The sequence below is a fragment of the Oncorhynchus nerka genome, linkage group LG10 (assembly GCF_034236695.1).
Source record: "Oncorhynchus nerka isolate Pitt River linkage group LG10, Oner_Uvic_2.0, whole genome shotgun sequence".
NCBI lineage: Eukaryota > Metazoa > Chordata > Actinopteri > Salmoniformes > Salmonidae > Oncorhynchus > Oncorhynchus nerka.
The window spans coordinates 12,223,156-12,247,676 of record NC_088405.1 but is presented as its reverse complement, the minus strand read 5'-3'; the positions used below and the strand labels follow the sequence as shown (position 1 = coordinate 12,247,676).

General features: G+C 49.9%; 1 protein-coding gene across 1 annotated transcript in view; it reads right to left on the bottom strand.

Annotated features, from left to right (window-relative positions):
* Nucleotides 1-24,521, bottom strand: part of ehbp1 (EH domain binding protein 1) — a 447,197-nt gene that overhangs the window by 419,788 nt on the left and 2,888 nt on the right. Inside the window, 1 exon segment of the mRNA XM_065022884.1 lies at nucleotides 23,595-24,062. Within this exon segment, the coding sequence (XP_064878956.1) occupies nucleotides 23,595-23,698 (104 nt within the window). The 5' untranslated portion in view covers nucleotides 23,699-24,062.

Genomic DNA, 24,521 nt, shown 5'->3' with positions numbered 1-24,521 from the left:
AACCTACCCACCCACCCCGGCCAAACCTGGAGGACACTGGGCCAATTGTGCGCCGCCCTACGGGACTCCCAATCACGGCCGGATGTGATACAGCTTGGATTCGAACCAGGGACTGTAGTGACGCCTCTTACACTGAAATTCAGTGCCTTAGACCGCTGCGCCCCTCGGGAGCCCTAAAATGTTAACATAGACTACCATTCAAAAGCTTGAAGGCCAGCATCCCAGAGTCACCTCTTCACTGTTGACGTTGAGACTGGTGTTTTGCAGGTACGATTTAATGAAGCTGCCAGTTGAGGACTTGTGAGGCGTCCGTTTCTCAAACTAGACACTCTAATGTACTTGTCCTCTTGCTCAGTTGTGCACCGGGGCCTCCCACTCCTCTTTCTATTCTGGTTAGAGCCAGTTTGCTCGGTTCTGTGAAGGGAGTAGTACACAGCGTTGTACGAGATCTTCAGTTTCTTGGCAATTTCTCGCATGGAATAGCCTTCATTATTCAGAACAAGAATATACTGACAAGTTTCTGAAGAAAGTTCTTTGTTTCTGGCCATTTTGAGCCTGTAATCGAACTCACAAATGCTGATAATGGGCCTCTGTACGCCTATGTAGATATTCCATTAAAAGTCAGCCGTTTCCAGCTACAATAGTGATTTACAACATTAACAATGTCTACACTGTATTTCTGATCAATTTGATGTTATTTTAATGGACAAAAAAATAGCTTGTCTTTTAAAAACAAGGACATTTCTAAGTGACCCCAAACTTTTGAACAGTAGTGTGTGTTTCCCATGCCAATAAAGCCCTTGAACTGAATTGAAGTTGAGAGAGAGAGAGACAGGCACTATGGTTTCTGCTGAGTCTCTTCCTCTCCTCCTCCCACTGACTGGCTCTCTGGCTTCTGTAATGGAAATGTCTCTTTTATTGGCCCCATTCTGGCACAGCAGAGCTTCAGACTGGCAGTCTGTAGAGAGACCCGTAGAGACTGGCAGTCTGTAGAGAGACCCGTAGAGACTGGCAGTCTGTAGAGAGACCCGTAGAGACTGGCAGTCTGTAGAGAGACCAGTAGAGACTGGCAGTCTGTAGAGACCAGTAGACTGACAGTCTGTAGAGAGACCAGTAGACTGACAGTCTGTAGAGAGACCAGTAGAGACTGGCAGTCTGTAGAGAGACCAGTAGAGACTGGCAGTCTGTAGAGAGACCCGTAGAGACTGGCAGTCTGTAGAGAGACCCGTAGAGACTGGCAGTCTGTAGAGAGACCCGTAGAGACTGGCAGTCTGTAGAGAGACCCGTAGAGACTGGCAGTCTGTAGAGACCAGTAGACTGACAGTCTGTAGAGAGACCAGTAGACTGACAGTCTGTAGAGAGACCAGTAGAGACTGGCAGTCTGTAGAGAGACCAGTAGAGACTGGCAGTCTGTAGAGAGGCCAGTAGAGACTGGCAGTCTGTAGAGAGACCAGTAGACTGAGTCTGTAGAGAGACCAGTAGACTGAGTCTGTAGAGAGACCAGTAGACTGGCAGTCTGTAGAGAGACCAGTAGAGACTGGCAGTCTGTAGAGAGACCAGTAGAGAATGGCAGTCTGTAGAGAGACCAGTAGAGACTGGCAGTCTGTAGAGAGACCAGTAGACTGGCAGTCTGTAGAGAGACCAGTAGACTGGCAGTCTGTAGAGAGACCAGTAGAGACTGGCAGTCTGTAGAGAGGCCAGTAGAGACTGGCAGTCTGTAGAGAGACCAGTAGACTGAGTCTGTAGAGAGACCAGTAGACTGGCAGTCTGTAGAGAGACCAGTAGAGACTGGCAGTCTGTAGAGAGACCAGTAGACTGACAGTCTGTAGAGAGACCAGTAGACTGACAGTCTGTAGAGAGACCAGTAGACTGGCAGTCTGTAGAGAGACCAGTAGAGACTGGCAGTCTGTAGAGAGACCAGTAGACTGACAGTCTGTAGAGAGACCAGTAGACTGACAGTCTGTAGAGAGACCAGTAGACTGGCAGTCTGTAGAGAGACCAGTAGAGACTGGCAGTCTGTAGAGAGACCAGTAGACTGACAGTCTGTAGAGAGACCAGTAGAGACTGGCAGTCTGTAGAGAGACCAGTAGAGACTGACAGTCTGTAGAGAGACCAGTAGAGACTGGCAGTCTGTAGAGAGACCAGTAGACTGACAGTCTGTAGAGAGACCAGTAGACTGACAGTCTGTAGAGAGACCAGTAGACTGGCAGTCTGTAGAGAGACCAGTAGAGACTGGCAGTCTGTAGAGAGACCAGTAGACTGGCAGTCTGTAGAGAGACCAGTAGACTGGCAGTCTGTAGAGAGACCAGTAGAGACTGGCAGTCTGTAGAGAGACCAGTAGAGACTGACAGTCTGTAGAGAGACCAGTAGACTGACAGTCTGTAGAGAGACCAGTAGAGACTGACAGTCTGTAGAGAGACCAGTAGAGACTGGCAGTCTGTAGAGAGACCAGTAGACTGGCAGTCAGTAGAGACTGGCAGTCTGTAGAGAGACCAGTAGGCTGACAGTCTGTAGAGAGACCAGTAGACTGGCAGTCTGTAGAGACCAGTAGACTGGCAGTCTGAGACCAGAGACCAGTAGAGACTGGCAGTCTGTAGAGAGACCAGTAGACTGAGTCTGTAGAGAGACCAGTAGACTGGCAGTCTGTAGAGAGACCAGTAGAGACTGGCAGTCTGTAGAGAGACCAGTAGAGACTGGCAGTCTGTAGAGAGACCAGTAGACTGGCAGTCTGTAGAGAGACCAGTAGACTGGCAGTCTGTAGAGAGACCAGTAGAGACTGGCAGTCTGTAGAGAGACCAGTAGAGACTGGCAGTCTGTAGAGAGACCAGTAGAGACTGGCAGTCTGTAGAGAGACCAGTAGAGACTGGCAGTCTGTAGAGACCAGTAGACTGACAGTCTGTAGAGAGACCAGTAGAGACTGGCAGTCTGTAGAGAGACCAGTAGAGACTGGCAGTCTGTAGAGACCAGTAGACTGACAGTCTGTAGACCAGTAGACCCTGTAGAGACTGGCAGTCTGTAGAGAGACCAGTAGACTGACAGTCTGTAGAGAGACCAGTAGACTGGCAGTCTGTAGAGAGACCAGTAGACTGGCAGTCTGGCAGTAGAGACTGGCAGTCTGTAGAGACCAGTAGAGACTGGCAGTCTGTAGAGACCAGTAGACTGGCAGTAGACTGACAGTCTGTAGAGAGACCAGTAGACTGGCAGTCTGTAGAGAGTCTGACCAGTAGACTGGCAGTCTGTAGAGACCAGTAGACTGACAGTCTGTAGAGAGACCAGTAGACTGGCAGTCTGTAGAGACCAGTAGACCAGTCTGTAGAGACTGGCAGTCTGTAGAGACCAGTAGACTGACAGTCTGTAGAGAGACCCGTAGAGATAGAGACTGTTGTAGAGAGCGCATGTGATAAATACAATTTTGTTTCATTTTGATTTCTCTTCTCCTCATGCTGCACAGAAGTTCACACACTATAATAATGTGACCTGGCAAGTACAAATGTTGAAACTGTTGGCAAAACTATTTCCATACAGAGCCTGAATAGCTTTACAATAGCAGAAGATACCGGTAGCTTCCAGTTTTGCAGGCTAACTTTCCTTGCTAGCTTACAGCTGAAACTACCCATCAATTCACTACCCTAGTACTGCGTTTGTGATAATATGCAAACCATCGTGCAAAATATGAGGATTTCAAAGTCAAAAACGTTATTCATTCACTTAAAATCGGTTTCCCTCACGTCTCTCCCTCAGCCGAAGATTAAAATAACGCAACGTGTCACAACAGATGTAAACGTACTTGTCAGTCATGACAGGTTATAACAAGCTGTGTCACTGTGCTGCTATGACATTATAACATAGTTATGACAGGTTATGACAAGCTGTGTCACCTGTTATGACATTATAACATAGTTATGACAGGTTATAACAAGCTGTGTCACCTGTTATGACATTATAACATAGTTATGACAGGTTATGACACGCTGTGTCACCTGTTATGATATTATAACATAGTTATGACAGGTTATAACAAGCTGTGTCACCTGTTATGATATTATAACATAGTTATGACACTGGATGTCAAGTAAAGTGTTACCGACATTTAAAATGTAAGGATATTGAACATCAAATCAAATCAAATTGTATTTGTCACATACACATGGTTAGCAGATGTTAAGGAGAGGGCACCCACACTCGCATTAACATCTGCTAACCATGTGTATGTGACAAATACAATTTGATTTGATTTGATGTTCAATATCCTTACATTTTAAATGTCGGTAACACTTTACTTGACATCCAGTGTCATAACTATGTTATAATATCATAACAGCTGACACAGCTTGTATAACCTGTCATAACTATGTTATAATATCATAACAGCTGACACAGCTTGTTATAACCTGTCATAACTATGTTATAATATCATAACAGGTGACACAGCGTGTCATAACCTGTCATAATATGTTCATAACAGCTGACACAGCTTGTTATAACCTGTCATAACTATGTTATAATATCATAACAGGTGACACAGCGTGTTATAACCTGTCATAACTATGTTATAATGTCATAACAGGTGACACAGCTTGTTATAACCTGTCATAACTATGTTATAATGTCATAACAGGTGACACAGCTTGTTATAACCTGTCATAACTATGTTATAATGTCATAACAGGTGACACAGCTTGTTATAACCTGTCATAACTATGTTATAATATCATAACAGCTGACACAGCTTGTTATAACCTGTCATGACCAATACGTTTACATCTGTTGTGACACGTTGCGTTATTTTAATCTTCGGCTGAGGGAGAGACGTGAGGGAAACCGATTTTAAGTGAATGAATAACGTTTTTGACTTTGAAATCCTCATATTTTGCACGATGGTTTGCATATTATCACAAACGCAGTACTAGGGTAGTGAATTGATGGGTAGTTTCAGCTGTAAGCTAGCAAGGAAAGTTAGCCTACAAAACTGGAAGCTACCGGTATCTTCTGCTATTGTAAAGCTATTCAGGCTCTGTATGGAAATAGTTTTGCCAACAGTTTCAACATTTGTACTTGCCAGGTCACATTATTATAGTGTGTGAACTTCTGTGCAGCATGAGGAGAAGAGAAATCAAAATGAAACAAAATTGTATTTATCACATGCGCCGAATACAACAGTCTCTATCTCTACGGGTCTCTCTACAGACTGTCAGTCTACTGGTCTCTACAGACTGCCAGTCTCTACGGGTCTCTCTACAGACTGCCAGTCTACGGGTCTCTCTACAGACTGTCAGTCTACTGGTCTCTCTACAGACTGCCAGTCTACGGGTCTCTCTACAGACTGCCAGTCTACTGGTCTCTCTACAGACTGCCAGTCTCTACGGGTCTCTCTACAGACTGCCAGTCTACTGGTCTCTCTACAGACTGCCAGTCTCTACTGGTCTCTCTACAGACTGCCAGTCTCTACTGGTCTCTCTACAGACTGCCAGTCTACTGGTCTCTCTACAGACTGCCAGTCTACTGGTCTCTCTACAGACTGCCAGTCTCTACGGGTCTCTCTACAGACTGTCAGTCTACTGGTCTCTACAGACTGCCAGTCTCTACTGGTCTCTCTACAGACTGCCAGTCTCTACTGGTCTCTCTACAGACTGTCAGTCTCTACGGGTCTCTCTACAGACTGCCAGTCTCTACTGGTCTCTCTACAGACTGTCAGTCTCTACGGGTCTCTCTACAGACTGTCAGTCTACTGGTCTCTCTACAGACTGTCAGTCTCTACGGGTCTCTCTACAGACTGTCAGTCTACTGGTCTCTACAGACTGCCAGTCTCTACGGGTCTCTCTACAGACTGCCAGTCTCTACTGGTCTCTCTACAGACTGCCAGTCTACTGGTCTCTCTACAGACTGCCAGTCTACTGGTCTCTCTACAGACTGCCAGTCTCTACTGGTCTCTCTACAGACTCAGTCTACTGGTCTCTCTACAGACTGCCAGTCTCTACTGGCCTCTCTACAGACTGCCAGTCTCTACTGGTCTCTCTACAGACTGCCAGTCTACTGGTCTCTCTACAGACTGCCAGCCTACTGGTCTCTCTACAGACTGTCAGTCTACTGGTCTCTCTACAGACTGCCAGTCTCTACTGGTCTCTCTACAGACTGCCAGTCTCTACTGGTCTCTCTACAGACTGCCAGTCTCTACTGGTCTCTCTACAGACTGCCAGTCTACTGGTCTCTCTACAGACTGTCAGTCTACTGGTCTCTCTACAGACTGCCAGTCTCTACTGGTCTCTCTACAGACTGCCAGTCTACTGGTCTCTCTACAGACTCAGTCTACTGGTCTCTCTACAGACTGCCAGTCTCTACTGGCCTCTCTACAGACTGCCAGTCTCTACTGGCCTCTCTACAGACTGCCAGTCTCTACTGGTCTCTCTACAGACTGCCAGTCTACTGGTCTCTCTACAGACTGCCAGTCTCTACTGGTCTCTCTACAGACTGCCAGTCTCTACTGGTCTCTCTACAGACTGCCAGTCTCTACTGGTCTCTCTACAGACTGCCAGTCTACTGGTCTCTCTACAGACTCAGTCTACTGGTCTCTCTACAGACTGCCAGTCTCTACTGGCCTCTCTACAGACTGCCAGTCTCTACTGGTCTCTCTACAGACTGCCAGTCTCTACTGGTCTCTCTACAGACTGTCAGTCTACTGGTCTCTCTACAGACTGTCAGTCTACTGGTCTCTACAGACTGCCAGTCTCTACGGGTCTCTCTACAGACTGCCAGTCTCTACGGGTCTCTCTACAGACTGCCAGTCTCTACGGGTCTCTCTACAGACTGCCAGTCTCTACGGGTCTCTCTACAGACTGCCAGTCTGAAGCTCTGCTGTGCCAGAATGGGGCCAATAAAAGAGACATTTCCATTACAGAAGCCAGAGAGCCAGTCAGTGGGAGGAGGAGAGGAAGAGACTCAGTAGAAACCATAGTGCCTGTCTCTCTCTCTCTCAACTTCAATTCAGTTCAAGGGCTTTATTGGCATGGGAAACACACTACTGTTCAAAAGTTTGGGGACACTTAGAAATGTCCTTGTTTTTAAAAGACAAGATATTTTTTTGTCCATTAAAATAACATCAAATTGATCAGAAATACAGTGTAGACATTGTTAATGTTGTAAATCACTATTGTAGCTGGAAACGGCTGACTTTTAATGGAATATCTACATAGGCGTGCAGAGGCCCATTATCAGCAACCATCACTCCTGTGTTCCAATGGCACGTTGTGTTAGTTAATCCAAGTTTATCATTTTAAAAGGCTAATTGATCATTAGAAAACCCTTTTGCAATTATGTTAGCACTGCTAAAAACTGTTCTGATTAAAGAAGCAATACAACTGGCCTTCTTTAGACTAGTTGAGTATCTGGAGCATCAGCATTTGTGAGTTCGATTACAGGCTCAAAATGGCCAGAAACAAAGAACTTTCTTCAGAAACTTGTCAGTATATTCTTGTTCTGAATAATGAAGGCTAATCCATGCGAGAAATTTCCAAGAAACTGAAGATCTCGTACAACGCTGTGTACTACTCCCTTCACAGAACAGCGCAAACTGGCTCTAACCAGAATAGAAAGAGGAGTGGGAGGCCCCGGCGCACAACTGAGCAAGAGGACAAGTACATTAGAGTGTCTAGTTTGAGAAACGGACGCCTCACAAGTCCTCAACTGGCAGCTTCATTAAATCGTACCTGCAAAACACCAGTCTCAACGTCAACAGTGAAGAGGTGACTCTGGGATGCTGGCCTTCAAGCTTTTGAATGGTAGTCTATGTTAACATTTTAGGGCTCCCGAGGGGCGCAGCGGTCTAAGGCACTGAATTTCAGTGTAAGAGGAGTCACTACAGTCCCTGGTTCGAATCCAAGCTGTATCACATCCGGCCGTGATTGGGAGTCCCGTAGGGCGGCGCACAATTGGCCCAGTGTCCTCCAGGTTTGGCCGGGGTGGGTGGGTAGGTTGTCTCTGTAAATAACAATCTGTTCTTTAATTGACTTGCCGAGTTAAATAAAGGTTAAATAAACAAATAAAATAAAAATTGCCAAGTAGATGACACACACACACACACACACACACACACACACTGATCAGAGAGGTGCTTGACTCCTCACTGGACACTCTAATACAGCCACTCAGTGTTGGCTCTGTTTCATCAACACACCTCTTACTCTGAGTGGTGTGTTGGCTCTGTTACATCAACACACCTCTTACTCTGAGTGGTGTGTTGGCTCTATATCTCTGCTGCTGTCTAGGGGTCAAGGGTCTAGTTCTCTGAGTGGTGTGTGTTGGGTCTATATCTCTGCTGCTGTCTCGGGGTCAAGGGTCTAGTTCTCTGAGTGGTGTGTGTTGGGTCTATATCTCTGCTGCTGTCTAGGGGTCAAGGGTCTAGTTCTCTGAGTGGTGTGTGTTGGGTCTATATCTCTGCTGCTGTCTAGGGGTCAAGGGTCTAGTTCTCTGAGTGGTGTGTGTTGGCTCTATATCTCTGCTGCTGTCTCAGGGTCAAGGGTCTAGTTCTCTGAGTGGTGTGTTGGCTCTATATCTCTGCTGCTGTCTCAGGGTCAAGGGTCTAGTACAGTCCCGTAACACACTGCCAACAAGGCAACTCCAGGGATCCAAACTAACATGTTCCACTGGTGACACCAGACCTAGATTTGGTCGCACCAATCAGTTGTTTTTGCGGCGTCACGCAGTAGAAAATAATATTTTTATGTAATTCAGTGCTTTATTAAAAACTGTGTATTCAATAAATACTGGGGTTTCATCTAACATGGGGATTCAAGATATTTTTAAGTGCAACCTAATTCAGGGATTGTCATGAATTTTGGGTTGACAATTAGGCTTTTTTTGTTATATTTTACTGTTGAAGATGCACTATGTAGAAATCTCTCCGCCATTTCCTGTTTGCTAAAAATCTAATAGTTCGCCTAATTTTAAGTTTATATAACAAAACAAGCAAGTATATTGTCCCATCTAAACCGCGGTGAAACAATATATTTTCCATAACCCTAAAGATTGTATTTTTTCGTCTGTTTTGAAGCTGGTGTACAAAACTGAAAGTAAAAGATGCAAAAACAAATCTTAAGGACGGGAAAGATAGAAATAGGGCACATAGAACAGATCTACCGGCTTCCTAGACTTGCTTTCAGTGAGAGTGACGGATCTATAACACACATTTCTATATGACAGAGAGACACAGAGACACAGAGAGAGAGGAGACAGAGAGACACAGAGAGAGAGGAGACAGAGAGACACAGAGAGAGAGGAGACAGAGAGACACAGAGAGAGAGGAGACAGAGAGACACAGAGAGAGAGGAGACAGAGACACAGAGAGAGGAGACAGAGACACAGAGAGAGGAGACAGAGAGACACAGAGAGAGGAGACAGAGAGACACAGAGAGAGAGGAGACAGAGAGACACAGAGAGAGAGGAGACAGAGACACAGAGAGATAGGAGACAGAGACACAGAGAGAGAGGAGACAGAGAGACACAGAGAGAGAGGAGACAGAGGGACACAGAGAGAGAGGAGACAGAGAGACACAGAGAGAGAGGAGACAGAGGGACACAGAGAGAGAGGAGACAGAGACACAGAGAGAGAGGAGACAGAGAGACACAGAGAGAGAGGAGACAGAGGGACACAGAGAGAGAGGAGACAGAGCGACACAGAGAGATAGGAGACAGAGAGAGAGTGGCACGTGTAGCTTGTTGTTGTTAACCAATCAGAAGTCCTCAAAGCGGCAATAGGCTACAGTCATAGAGCCTCCGTGTGACAAAAGTTAGGAGATATCTAATCAATGGAAGATGGAATTAAAAGTTAAAGGAGAAGGACAGGCTACAACGACCCAGGGCCAACAGGTAGGCTGCTACATTATATTCTGAATGGAGTTGTTTGTAGGAAGAGAAAGTGCATGCAGCCTCAGTTAAGCTAGCTAGCTAAACTATCTTCTCCCAGTTTGATGCAGCCAAGACAGCTACTACGTCATCATATTGGATGATAATTAGCCTAGCTAGCTAGCTTAACTATCTTCTCCCAGTTTGATGCAGTCAAGACAGCTACTACGTCATCATATTGGATGATAATTAGCCTAGCTAGCTAGCTAAACTATCTTCTCCCAGTTTGATGCAGTCAAGACAGGTACTACATCATATTGGATGATAATTAGCCTAGCTAGCTAGCTTAACTATCTTCTCCCAGTTTGATGCAGTCAAGACAGCTGCTACTTCATCATATTGGATGATAATTAGCCTAGCTAGCTAGCATAACTAGCATCTCCCAGTTTGATGCAGTCAAGACAGCTACTACGTCATCATATTGGATGATAATTAGCCTAGCTAGCTAGCTTAACTAGCATCTCCCTGTTTGATGCAGTCAAGACAGCTACTACATCATCATATTGGATGATAACTACTGCGGTGTACGAATTGCTGTGCTTCTAGCCTACTGCGGTGTACGCATTGCTGTGCTTCTAGCCTACTGCGGTGTACGCATTGCTGTGCTTCTAGCCTACTGCGGTGTACGCATTGCTGTGCTTCTAGCCTACTGCGGTGTACGCATTGCTGTGCTTCTAGCCTACTGCGGTGTACGCATTGCTGTGCTTCTAGCCTACTGCGGTGTACGCATTGCTGGGCTTCTAGCCTACTGTCGTGTAGGAATTGCTGGGCTTCTAGCCTACTGCGGTGTACGAATTGCTGGGCTTCTAGCCTACTGCGGTGTACGCATTGCTGTGCTTCTAGCCTACTGCGGTGTACGCATTGCTGTGCTTCTAGCCTACTGCGGTGTACGCATTGCTGTGCTTCTAGCCTACTGCGGTGTACGCATTGCTGTGCTTCTAGCCTACTGTCGTGTAGGAATTGCTGTGCGTCTAGCCTACTGTCGTGTACGCATTGCTGGGCGTCTAGCCTACTGTCGTGTACGCATTGCTGTGCTTCTAGCCTACTGCGGTGTACGCATTGCTGTGCTTATGTGAAGAAATACCCTAATAGTTTATCAACATTTTAAGCTAAAATGTTCTGATCTGTTGCATCAGCCTAATTCTTTAAAAAAAATAATAATAATAATAATAATGGGAGTGGTTATATTAATGTGGGATCTATCACATCCCACAACTGTCCCAGACTATGTTAGGAATATCTATTTCTCGCACAGAAGGACAAGTTGACCAATAGAATAGGTCAACTTTTGTACTATGTGGGATAGTGGATTGACAGAGTCCAGTGCTTCTGCTGGTCGTTAAGCCTACTCATCTTATTGGCTGATGAAAAGTCAAACGTGGACAGTTCTAACATCTGCAGTAGCGTTCCGTCTTCACCTGCAGCCCACCTCGGAGCTGAGAGGCCTTTGAGAAGGACACGATCACGTGACCAGCATTGGCTAATAAAAATGGAGATATCTGAGAGAGCCATGTGAGTGAGAGATGCTTCGGAGCACATCGACTGGCAGCCAGGAAAAGGGAACTACTCATTATTATATTCAGCCCGAGGGCTCAACGGCCACTTTGGCCACAAGAGGCATGGATTCTTTTAGGGGGAATTACGGCCACACAAGGGGGGTGCAGCTGGGAAAAATCGAGGCCTGGTGAGAATATTATCAAGTGCTTGTCAAACTGAGAATGAGAGACTGATGAAGTGTGTGCAGCCTGCACAACAAACAAATCAGAGCTCGTGCCTTTAATGAAACTTTCTCAAGTCTGTCTCAAGTCTGTCTCAAGTCTTATCATTCAGCCTTAGAATGTATTCAAATCAAAACGTATAGCCCGATATTTTTATCACAACTAATGTGTCATAAATAACTGTAAATGAAGCAGACAGGACGCCCTGTTTCTCTGTTAACTGTTAACATGTTTCCCATGCTAATAAGGCCATTAGCTCAACACAGTAGAACCACGTTAACATGTTTCCCATGCTAATAAAGCCATTAGCTCAACACAGTAGAACCACGTTAACATGTTTCCCATGCTAATAAAGCCATTAGCTCAACACAGTAGAACCACGTTAACATGTTTCCCATGCTAATAAAGCCATTAGCTCAACACAGTAGAACAACGTGTCCCTCAAATCAATTGGAGAAAATATCCTATTTTATTCACTTTTGTTCAAATTTATTCTTCATACTATAAAATAACGACATTGAATTGTAAGCAAATCTTTCTAAATGAACTAGTGTCGCCCACAGCCATATGACACAGCCAGATCAGGACCTAACATAAGGACAAGTCAGAGACCGCTATTCTGTTCTCCTGAAATAGACTACATTGTCTTCATATCATGCTTCTTTCGACCGGTCTAAAATAAGTAATGGATTTATGGTGAAGGTGTAGGTGTAGGCTATATTACATGAAGTTATTAGACTTTTTAAAATATAGATGTTCCAGAAGGTCAGTATCAGTGGCTTGTAGGCCGTGTGGAAGACAGAAGATGATAAATGTGTTTAATTTAATTAAAACGGTCAATTACTGTGAGACCGACAGTTATTTGCTTGACGATCACAGGCTGACAAAATGTGATGGCCGCCGAGCCACGTCTCCCACGCTGAAAGACTGAGGACTCTTAGGCACACGTGCTCGCCATCAGACACAATGTCACAGCCATAAACGGCTGGCAACCCCCACAATCACACAGTAAAGATAAGCATTTCCCTGGTGGAAGTAGGACGTAGCCGACGGGTTGCCTGTGTGTGTGTGTGTGTGTGTGTGAGAGAGAGACTGACAGGTGGCAGAGGAGTCCAGTGGGAGACTCACTTCTCAAACACTCATAGCCCTCTAATCTCTTCCTGAGACTCTGTGTGTGTGTGTGTGTGTGTGTGTGTGTGTGTGTGTGTGTGTGTGTGTGTGTGTGTGTGTGTGTGTGTAAAACAGAGAAAGCTGGTAGCTGTTAGTGGGATTGAGAGACCCCCAGAACCAGAGACCCCCGTGTACAGAGACCCCCATGTACAGAACCTGACACCCCCGTGTACAGAGACCCCCGTGTACAGAACCAGAGACCCCCGTGTACAGAGACCCCCGTGTACAGACACCCCCGTGTACAGAACCAGACACCCCCGTGTACAGAGACCCCCGTGTACAGAACCAGAGACCCCTGTGTACAGACACCCCCGTGTACAGAGACCCCCGTGTACAGAACCAGACACCACCGTGTACAGAACCAGACACCCCCGTGTACAGAGCCAGACACCCCGTGTACAGAGCCAGAGACCCCGTGTACAGAGCCAGACACCCCCGTGTACAGAGACCCCCGTGTACAGAACCAGAGACCCCCATGTACAGAACCAGACACCCCGTGTACAGAGACCCCGTGTACAGAACCAGAGACCCCGTGTACAGAGACCCCCGTGTACAGAACCAGACACCCCGTGTACAGAGACCCCCGTGTACAGAACCAGAGACCCCTGTGTACAGACACCCCGTGTACAGAGACCCCCGTGTACAGAACCAGACACCCCGTGTACAGAACCAGACACCCCCGTGTACAGAGCCAGACACCCCGTGTACAGAGCCAGAGACCCCGTGTACAGAGCCAGACACCCCGTGTACAGAGACCCCGTGTACAGAACCAGAGACCCCGTGTACAGAACCAGACACCCCGTGTACAGAGACCCCGTGTACAGAACCAGAGACCCCCGTGTACAGAACCAGACACCCCAGTGTACAGAGCCAGAGACCCCCGTGTACAGAACCAGAGACCCCGTGTCCATTACATTAGACAGGCCGGGTCACGTCCGGTCCATTAGACAGGCCGGGTCACGTCCGGTCCGGTCCGTTAGACAGGCCGGGTCACGTCCGGTCCGGTCCGTTAGACAGGCCGGGTCACGTCCGGTCCGTTAGACAGGCCGGGTCACGTCCGGTCCGGTCCATTAGACAGACCGGGTCACGTCCGGTCCGTCACATTAGACAGACCGGGTCACGTCCGGTCCGTCACATTAGACAGACCGGGTCACGTCCGGTCCGTCACATTAGACAGACCGGGTCACGTCCGGTCCGTCACATTAGACAGACCGGGTCACGTCCGGTCCGTCACATTAGACAGACCGGGTCACGTCCGGTCCGTCACATTAGACAGACCGGGTCACGTCCGGTCCGTCACATTAGACAGACCGGGTCACGTCCGGTCCGTCACGTTAGACAGACCGGGTCACGTCCGTTACGTTAGACAGACCGGGTCACGTCCGTTACGTTAGACAGACCGGGTCACGTCCGTTACGTTAGACAGACCTGGTCACGTCCGTTACGTTAGACAGGCCGGGTCACGTCCGTTACGTTACGTTAGACAGACCGGGTCACGTCCGTTACGTTACGTTAGACAGACCGGGTCACGTCCGTTCCGTTACGTTAGACAGACCGGGTCACGTCCGGTCCGTTACGTTAGACAGACCGGGTCACGTCCGGTCCGTTACGTTAGACAGACCGGGTCACGTCCGGTCCGTTACGTTAGACAGACCGGGTCACGTCCGGTCCGTTAGACAGACCGGGTCACGTCCGTTACGTTAGACAGACCTGGTCACGTCCGTTACGTTAGACAGGCCGGGTCACGTCCGTTACGTTACATTAGACAGACCGGGTCACGTCCGTTACGTTACGTTAGACAGACCGGGTCACGTCCGGTCCGTTACGTTAGACAGACCGGGTCACGTCCGGTCCGTTACGTTAGACAGACCGGGTCACGTCCGGTCCGTTAGACAGACCGGGTCACGTCCGGTCCGTTAGACAGACCGGGTCACGTCCGGTCCGTTACATTAGACAAGCCGGTTCTGTCGGTTCAAGAGAAAAACTGAAAGACGACCAAGAGAGAGGGGGATAGAGACGGAGAGAGGGGGATCAGAGTCCGGTCCGGGGGAGACGAGGGTCGCGAGGGGGGGATAGAGACGGAGAGAGGGGGATAGAGACGGAGAGAGGGGGGATAGAGACGGAGAGAGGGGGATAGAGACGGAGAGAGGGGGATAGAGACGGAGAGAGAGGGGGATAGAGACGGAGAGAGGGGGATAGAGACGGAGAGAGAGGGGGATAGAGACGGAGAGAGAGGGGGATAGAGACGAGAGAGAGAGGGGGATAGAGACGGAGAGAGAGGGGGATAGAGACGGAGAGAGAGGGGGATAGAGACGAGAGAGAGAGGGGGATAGAGACGGAGAGAGAGGGGGATAGAGACGGAGAGAGAGAGGGGATAGAGACGGAGAGAGAGGGGATAGAAAGACGCAGAGAGAGGGGATAGAGACGGAGAGAGAGGGGGATAGAAAGAGCAAGAGAGAGGGGGATAGAGACGGAGAGAGAGAGGGGATAGAGACGGAGAGAGAGAGGGGATAGAGACGGAGAGAGAGAGAGGGGGATAGAGACGGAGAGAGGAGGGGAGAGAGACGGGGGATAGAGATAGAGACGGAGAGAGAGGGGATAGAGACGGAGAGAGAGAGGGGGATAGAGACGGAGGCGAGAGAGAGGGGGATAGAGAGGAGAGAGGGGATAGAAAGAGCGAGAGAGGGGATAGAGAAAGAGAGAGAGGGGATAGAAAGAGGGAGAGAGAGAGGGGGATAGAAAGAGGAGAGAGGGGGATAGAAAGAGGAGAGAGAGGGGGATAGAGAGAGGAGAGAGGGGGATAGAGAAGGAGAGGGGGATAGAGAAGAGAGAGAGGGGGATAGAGAAGGAGAGAGAGGGGGATAGAGAAGGAGAGAGGGGGATAGAGACGGAGAGAGAGAGGGGGATAGAGACGGGGAGAGAGAGAGGGGGATAGAGAAGGGGAGAGAGAGAGGGGGATAGAGACGGAGAGAGAGGGGGATAGAGACGGGGAGAGAGAGAGGGGATAGAGACGGGGAGAGAGAGAGGGGATAGAGACGGAGGGAGAGAGAGAGGGGATAGAGACGGAGGGAGAGAGAGAGGGGGATAGAAAGAAGAGAGAGAGGGGGATAGAAAGAGCGAGAGAGAGGGGGATAGAAAGAGCGAGAGAGAGGGGGATAGAAAGAGCGAGAGGGGGAGAGAGAGGGGGATAGAAAGAGAGAGAGAGGGGGATAGAAAGAGCGAGAGAGGGGGATAGAAAGAGCGAGAGAGGGGGATAGAGAGCGGGAGAGAGAGGGGGATAGAGACGGAGAGAGAGGGGGATAGAGACGGGGGGAGAGAGAGGGGGATAGAGACGGGGAGAGAGAGGGGGATAGAGACGGGGAGAGAGAGAGGGGGATAGAGACGGGGGAGAGAGAGAGGGGGATAGAGACGGAGGGAGAGAGAGAGAGGGGGATAGAGAGCGAGAGAGAGGGGGAGAAAGAGAGAGGGGGATAGAAAGAGCGAGAGAGAGGGGGATAGAAAGAGCGAGAGAGAGGGGGATAGAAAGAGCGAGAGAGAGGGGGATAGAAAGAGCGAGAGAGGGGGATAGAAAGAGCGAGAGAGGGGGATAGAAAGAGCGAGAGAGGGGGATAGAAAGAGCGAGAGAGGGGGATAGAAAGAGCGAGAGAGGGGATAGAGACGGAGGGAGAGAGGGGGATAGAGACGGAGGGAGAGAGGGGGATAGAGACGGAGGGAGAGAGGGGGATAGAGACGGAGGGAGAGGGGGATAGAGACGGAGAGAGAGGGGGATAGAGACGGAGAGAGAGGGGGATAGAGACGGAGAGAGAGGGGGATAGAGACGGGAGAGAGAGGGGGATAGAGACGGAGGGAGAGAGAGAGGGGGATAGAGAAGAGAGAGAGAGGGGGATAGAAAGAGCGAGAGAGGGGGATAGAAAGAGCGAGAGAGGGGATAGAAAGAGCGAGAGAGAGGGGATAGAGACGGAGGAGAGAGAGAGGGGATAGAGACGGAGGGAGAGAGGGGGATAGAGACGGAGGGAGAGAGGGGGATAGAAAGAGAGGGAGAGAGGGGGATAGAAAGAGCGAGAGAGGGGGATAGAAAGAGAGAGAGAGGGGGATAGAAAGAGCGAGAGAGGGGATAGAAAGAGCGAGAGAGGGGGATAGAAAGAGCGAGAGGGGGATAGAGACGGAGAGACCGAGAGGGGGATAGAGAGACCGAGAGGGGGATAGAGAGAGCGAGAGGGGGATAGAAAGAGCGAGAGGGGGATAGAAAGAGCGAGAGGGGGATAGAAAGAGGAGAGAGAGGGGGATAGAAAGAGCGAGAGAGGGGGATAGAAAGAGAGAGAGGGGATAGAAAGAGCGAGAGGGGGATAGAAAGAGCGAGAGAGGGGGATAGAAAGAGCGAGAGAGGGGATAGAAAGAGCGAGAGAGGGGGATAGAAAGAGCGAGAGAGGGGGATAGAAAGAGCGAGAGAGGGGGATAGAAAGAGCGAGAGAGGGGGATAGAAAGAGCGAGAGAGGGGGATAGAAAGAGAGCGAGAGAGGGGGATAGAAAGAGCGAGAGAGGGGATAGAAAGAGCGAGAGACGGGAGAGAGAGCGAGAGGGGACGGAGAGAGAGAGGGGGATAGAAAGAGCGAGAGAGGGGGATAGAAAGAGAGAGAGAGGGGGATAGAAAGAGGGAGAGAGGGGGATAGAAAGAGCGAGAGAGGGGGATAGAAAAGAGCGAGAGAGGGGGATAGAAAAGAGCGAGAGAGGGGGATAGAAAAGAGCGAGAGAGGGGGATAGAAAAGAGCGAGAGAGGGGGATAGAAAAGAGCGAGAGAGGGGGATAGAAAGAGCGAGAGAGGGGGATAGAAAGAGAGAGAGAGGGGGATAGAGACGGAGAGAGAGAGGGGGATAGAGACGGAGAGAGAGAGGGGGATAGAACGGAGGAGAGAGAGGGGGATAGAAAGACGGAGGGAGAGAGAGGGGGATAGAGACGGAGAGAGAGAGGGGATAGAGACGGAGAGAGAGGGGGATAGAGACGGAGGGAGAGAGGGGGTTAGAGACGGAGGAGAGAGAGGGGGATAGAGACGGAGGGAGAGAGGGGGATAGAACGGAGGGAGAGAGGGGGATAGAAAGAGCGAGAGGGGATAGAAAGAGCGAGAGAGGGGGATAGAAAGAGCGAGAGAGGGGGATAGAAAGAGCGAGAGAGGGGGATAGAAAGAGAGAGGGGGATAGAAAGAGGGGGGGGATAGAAAGAGCGAGAGAGGGGGATAGAAAGAGCGAGAGAGGGGATAGAAAGAGCGAGAGGGGGATAGAAAGAGAGAGAGAGGGGGATAGAAAGAGCGAGAGAGGGGGATAGAAAGAGCGGAGAGAGGGGGATAGAAAGAGGAGAGAGAGGGGGATAGAAAGAGCGAGAGAGGGGGATAGAAAGAGCGAGAGAGGGGATAGAAAGAGCGGAGGGAGAGAGGGGGATAGAAAGAGCGAGAGAGGGGGATAGAAAAGAGAGGGAGAGAGGGGGATAGAAAGAGCGAGAGAGGGGGATAGAAAGAGCGAGAGAGGGGATAGAAAGAGAGAGGGGGATAGAAAGAGCGAGAGAGGGGGATAGAAAGAGCGAGAGAGAGGGGATAGAAAGAGCGAGAGAGGGGATAGAAAGAGCGAGAGAGGGGGGGGATAGAAAGAGCGAGAGAGGGGGATAGAAAGAGCGAGAGAGGGGGATAGAAAGAGCGAGAGAGGGGGATAGAAAGAGAGAGAGAGGGGGATAGAGAAAGAGCGAGAGAGGGGGATAGAAAGACGGAGAGAGAGGGGATAGAAAAAAGAGGAGAGGGGGATAGAAAGAGCGAGAGGGGGATAGAAAGAGCGAGAGAGGGGGATAGAGGGGGAAGAGACGGAGATAGAAAAGAGAGAGGGGGATAGAGACGGAGGGAGAGAGGGGGATAGAGACGGAGAGAGAGGGGGATAGAGACGGGAGGGAGAGAGAGGGGGATAGAAAAGAGAGAGAGAGGGGGATAGAGACGGAGGGAGAGAGAGGGGGATAGAGACGGAGAGGGGGATAGAGAGAGGGAGAGAGAGGGGGATAGAGACGGAGGAGAGAGGGGGATAGAGACGGAGGGGAGAGAGGGGGATAGAGACGGAGGGAGAGAGAGAGGAGGGAGAGAGGGGATAGAGACGGAGGAGAGAGAGGGGATAGAGACGGAGGGAGAGAGAGGGGATAGAGACGGAGGGAGAGAGAGGGGATAGAGACGGAGGGAGAGAGGGGGATAGAGACGGAGGGAGAGAGAGGGGGATAGAGACGGAGGGAGAGAGAGGGGATAGAGACGGAGGGAGAGAGAGGGAGGGGATAGAGACGGAGGGAGAGAGAGGGGATAGAGACGGAGGGAGAGAGAGGGGGATAGAGACGGAGGGAGAGAGAGGGGGATAGAGACGGAGGGGAGAGAGGGGGATAGAGACGGAGGGAGAGAGAGGGGGATAGAGACGGAGGGAGAGAGAGGGGATAGAGACGGAGGGAGAGAGAGGGGGATAGAGACGGAGGGAGAGAGAGGGGATAGAGACGGAGGGAGAGAGAGGGGGATAGAGACGGAGAGAGAGAGGGGATAGAGACGGAGATTGAGGGGGATAGAGACGGGGAGAGAGAGAGAGGGGATAGAGAGACGGAGGGAGAGAGAGAGGGGATAGAAAGAGCGAGAGAGGGGGATAGAAAGAGCGAGAGAGGGGGATAGAAAGAGCGAGAGAGGGGGATAGAAAGAGCGAGAGAGGAGGATAGAAAGAGCGAGAGAGGGGGATAGAAAGAGCGAGAGAGGGGGATAGAAAGAGCGAGAGAGGGGGATAGAAAGAGCGAGAGGGGATAGAGACGGAGAGAGCGAGAGGGGGATAGAAAGAGCGAGAGGGGGATAGGGGGAAAGAGCGAGAGGGGATAGAAAGAGCGAGAGGGGGATAGAAAGAGCGAGCGGGGGATAGAAAAGAGCGAGAGAGGGGATAGAAAGAGCGAGAGGGGAGAGAGAGAGAGGGGGATAGAAAGAGCGAGAGGGGATAGGGGATAGAAAAGCGAGAGGGGGATAGAAAGCGAGAGAGAGGGATAGAAAAGAGCGAGAGAGAGAGAGAGGGGGATAGAAAGAGCGAGCGAGAGAGAGAGAGGGGGATAGAAAAGAGCGAGAGAGAGAGAGGGGGATAGAAAGAGCGAGAGAGAGGGAGATAGAGACGGAGGGAGAGAGAGGGGGATAGAGACGGAGGGAGAGAGAGAGGGGGATAGAAAGAGCGAGAGAGGGGGATAGAAAGAGCGAGAGAGGGGGATAGAAAGAGTGAGAGAGGAGGATAGAAAGAGCGAGAGAGGGGGATAGAAAGAGCGAGAGAGGGGGATAGAAAGAGCGAGCGAGGGGGATAGAGACGGAGAGAGCGAGAGGGGGATAGAAAGAGCGAGAGGGGGATAGAAAGAGCGAGAGGGGGATAGAAAGAGCGAGAGGGGGATAGAAAGAGCGAGCGAGAGAGAGAGAGAGAGGGGGATAGAAAGAGCGAGCGAGGGATAGAAAGAGCGAGAGGGGGATAGAAAGAGCGAGCGAGGGATAGAAAGAGCGAGAGGGGGATAGAAAGAGCGAGCGAGAGAGAGAGAGGGGGATAGAAAGAGCGAGCGAGAGAGAGGGGGATAGAAAGAGCGAGCGAGAGAGAGAGAGGGGGATAGAAAGAGCGAGAGAGAGAGAGAGAGGGGGATAGAAAGAGCGAGAGAGAGAGAGACGTAGAGAGAGGGGATAGAGACGTAGAGAGAGAGGGGGATAGAGACGTAGAGAGAGAGGGGGATAGAGACGTAGAGAGAGAGGGGATAGAGACGAGAGAGAGAGGGGATAGAGACGGAGAGAGAGGGGGATAGAGACGGAGAGAGATAGAGACGGAGAGAGAGGGGGATAGAAAGAGCGAGAGAGGGCGATAGAAAGAGCGAGAGAGAGAGGGGATAGAGACGGAAAGAGAGACGGAGAGAGTGTGTGAGTATAATGTTTATTGTTAAAATATTCTTGTTTATTATCTACTTCACTTGCTTCGGTAATGTTAACATATGTTTCCCATGCTAATAAAGCCATTAAATTGAATTGAGAGAAAGGTTGTGGCTTTTGGAGACAGGAAATGCTGTGGTAAACAGAAGAGCAGATTTCTGGATTGACTTTCTCTGAAAGCTGACTCAGGGACTTGACAGAAGACCCTGACAGAACACCCTGACAGAAGACCCTGACAGAAGACCCTGACAGAAGACCCTGACGAAGGCATATCAAAACAAATTTGTCACATGCGCCGATTACAACAGGTGTAGACCTTACCGTGAAATGCTTACTTACAGTACAAGTCCTTAACCAACAACGCAGTTCAAGAAATAATGTAAAAATATTTACTAAATAAACTAAAGTAACAAAAAAGAGGCGAGAGGAGGTTTTAGAGAGAGGCGAGGCGAGAGGAGGTTTTAGAGAGAGGCGAGGCGAGAGGAGGTTTTAGAGAGAGGCGAGGCGAGAGGAGGTTTTAGAGAGAGGCGAGGCGAGAGGAGGTTTTAGAGAGAGGCGAGGCGAGAGGAGGTTTTAGAGGGGAGGTTTTAGAGATAGGCGAGAGGAGGTTTTAGAGAGAGGCGAGGCGAGAGGAGGTTTTAGAGAGGGGAGGTTTTAGAGAGGGGAGGTTTTAGAGAGAGGCGAGGCGAGAGGAGGTTTTAGAGAGAGGAGGTTTTAGAGCGAGGCGAGAGGAGGTTTTAGAGCGAGGCGAGAGGAGGTTTTAGAGCGAGGCGAGAGGAGGTTTTAGAGCGAGGCGAGGAGAGAGGTTTTAGAGCGAGGCGAGAGAGAGGTTTTAGAGCGAGGCGAGGAGAGAGGTTTTAGAGCGAAGCGAGGAGAGAGGAGGTTTTAGAGAGAGGAGAGAGGAGGTTTTAGAGAGAGGCGAGAGGAGGTTTTAGAGCGAGGCGAGGAGAGAGGAGGTTTTAGAGCGAGGCGAGGAGAGAGGAGGTTTTAGAGCGAGGCGAGGAGAGAGGAGGTTTTAGAGCGAGGCGAGGAGAGAGGAGGTTTTAGAGCGAGGCGAGGAGAGAGGAGGTTTTAGAGCGAGGCGAGAGAGAGGAGATTTTAGAGAGAGGCGAGGCGAGAGGAGGTTTTAGAGAGAGGCGAGGCGAGAGGAGGTTTTAGAGAGTTTTAGAGAGGAGGTTTTAGAGAGAGGCGAGAGGAGGGAGGCGAGAGGAGGTTTTAGAGAGGAGGTTTTAGAGAGGGGAGGTTTTAGAGAGAGGTTTTAGCGAGAGGAGGTTTTAGAGAGGGGAGGTTTTAGAGGCGAGAGGTTTTAGAGCGAGCGAGGAGGTTTTAGAGGTTTTAGGCGAGAGAGAGGTTTTAGAGCGAGGCGAGGAGGAGGTTTTAGAGCGAGGCGAGAGAGAGGAGGTTTTAGAGAGGGAGAGAGAGAGGAGGTTTTAGAGAGAGGCGAGAGGAGGTTTTAGAGCGAGGCGAGGGGAGGTTTTAGAGTGAGGCGAGGAGAGAGGAGGTTTTAGAGCGAGGCGAGGAGAGAGGAGGTTTTAGAGCGAGGCGAGGAGAGAGGAGATTTTAGAGCGAGGCGAGGAGAGAGGAGATTTTAGAGAGAGAGATTTTAGGCGAGGGAGAGAGGAGGTTTTAGAGCGAGGCGAGGAGAGAGGAGGTTTTAGAGCGAGGCGAGGAGAGAGGAGGTTTTAGAGTCAAACCCAGGACCCCTCCCCTCAGACAGATTTTAGAGTAGAGTCAAAGGAGACACCCCCTCCCCTCAGACAGGCTTTTAGAGCGAGAGTCAAGGAGAGACCCCCTCCCCTCAGAGGCTTTTAAGTAGAGTCAAACCCACACCCCTCCCCTCAGACAGGCTTTCTTAAGTAGAGTCAAACCCACACCCCTCCCCTCAGGAGGCTTTTAGAGTCAAACAGGACCCCCTCCCCTCAGAGGAGGCTTTTTTAGAGTCAAACCCACACCCCTCCCCTCAGACAGGCTTTCTTAAGTAGAGTCAAACACACCCCCTCCCCTCAGACAGGCTTTCTTGAGAAGAGTCAAACCCACACCCCTCAGACAGGCTTTCTTAAGTAGAGTCAAACCCACACCCCTCCCCTCAGACAGGCTTTCTTAAGTAGAGTCAAACCCACACCCCTCCCCTCAGACAGGCTTTCTTAAGTAGAGTCAAACCCACACCCCTCCCCTCAGACAGGCTTTCTTAAGTAGAGTCAAACCCACACCCCTCCCCTCAGACAGGCTTTCTTAAGTAGAGTCAAACCCACACCCCTCCCCTCAGACAGGCTTTCTAAAGTAGAGTCAAACCCACACCCCTCCCCTCAGACAGGCTTCCTTAAGTAGAGTCAAACCCACACCCCTCCCCTCAGACAGGCTTTCTTAAGTAGAGTCAAACCCACACCCCTCCCCTCAGACAGGCTTTCTTGAGAAGAGTCAAACCCACACCCCTCCCCTCAGACAGGCTTTCTTGAGAAGTAGAGTCAAACCCACACCCCTCCCCTCAGACAGGCTTTCTTGAGAAGAGTCAAACCCACACCCCTCAGAGCCTTTCTTGAGAAGAGAGTCAAACCCACCCCTCTGAGAACACAATAAACTGTTCTGACAGTAGCTCCCATCCCCTCTCCTCCCATCCCCTCTCCTCCCATCTCTTCGCTCGAAGACAGGCATTTTTGTCATGCCATTCCCCAACACGTTAACATCTGTCCCGGATCGCAGGCGTGTTAGAATGCCAGTGACTCAGGGCACGCTACTACTGAAACACATCTGCAGCCTGTGTCCCAACTCTACTGTCTATTTCCTTACCTAAACACTACAACACTCACTACCAGCCCTTCCTGTGTGTGTGTGGTGTGGTGTGTGTGTGTGTAGTCAATGTCCCAACTAACCATTTCTTGGTGGATTCCACCATCAACTCCTGATAGGAAGCAACGAACTGAAACTTGGACGCATGTTTCCCCACACGTTGTAATCTTTTCCACACAGATGCCATGATATTTCTTTAGGGGGAAAAGGATCCTTTATGTTTTACTGGCGTTTCCTTTTTGTTGATTTTCCCGTCCGACTCACTTCAACGTGTTAAATGTGTCCAAACAAACCCAAGCTGCTGCGTCGACACATAGTTAATATTTGATCCGAAAAATAGAAAATGGGGGACAATCCAAAGTCAGTGGTTTCTCTCGCGGTGGAGGAGACATGCCTTCAAAAACATCCAGAACAAACACATTGAAGGCTTGTGGAATCTCTGCCTCGGTGGCCGTCACATCTGCCGCTGTGCATTCTGGTAAATGTAGTGAAGAATACCGTTCCAGAATCATACAAAAACCAGGTATTCCTTATCCTTTGTCTCGAACAACCTATAGAGGAGAAAGGAACAGAGTTACACGTTGGAGGGAGAGCAGAGGGGGGGCTGCCTGCTGCAAAGAACACACCCCAAATGCTGCAGTCGTACCTGTGACTTGTATGTCACCACACACACACACACACACACACACACACACACACACACACACACACAAAGGTGAAAATATACACATACAGTATGGGCAAATCCACAGCAGAATACCTGTTCTTAGACCGCTATGACAAGACTACTCTATTTGGACTACGACCACTGAAACGAAAGACTGTCATCATAGCTTGTGGATCTCAAATCGTCATTTGGCCATTCCACTCCCCATTCCTTGGGGTACACCACACCATACCACACCATACCACACCCACCACACCACACACCATACCATAACATACCACACCACAACACAACACACCATACCACACCACACCACAACACACCACACCACACCATAACACAC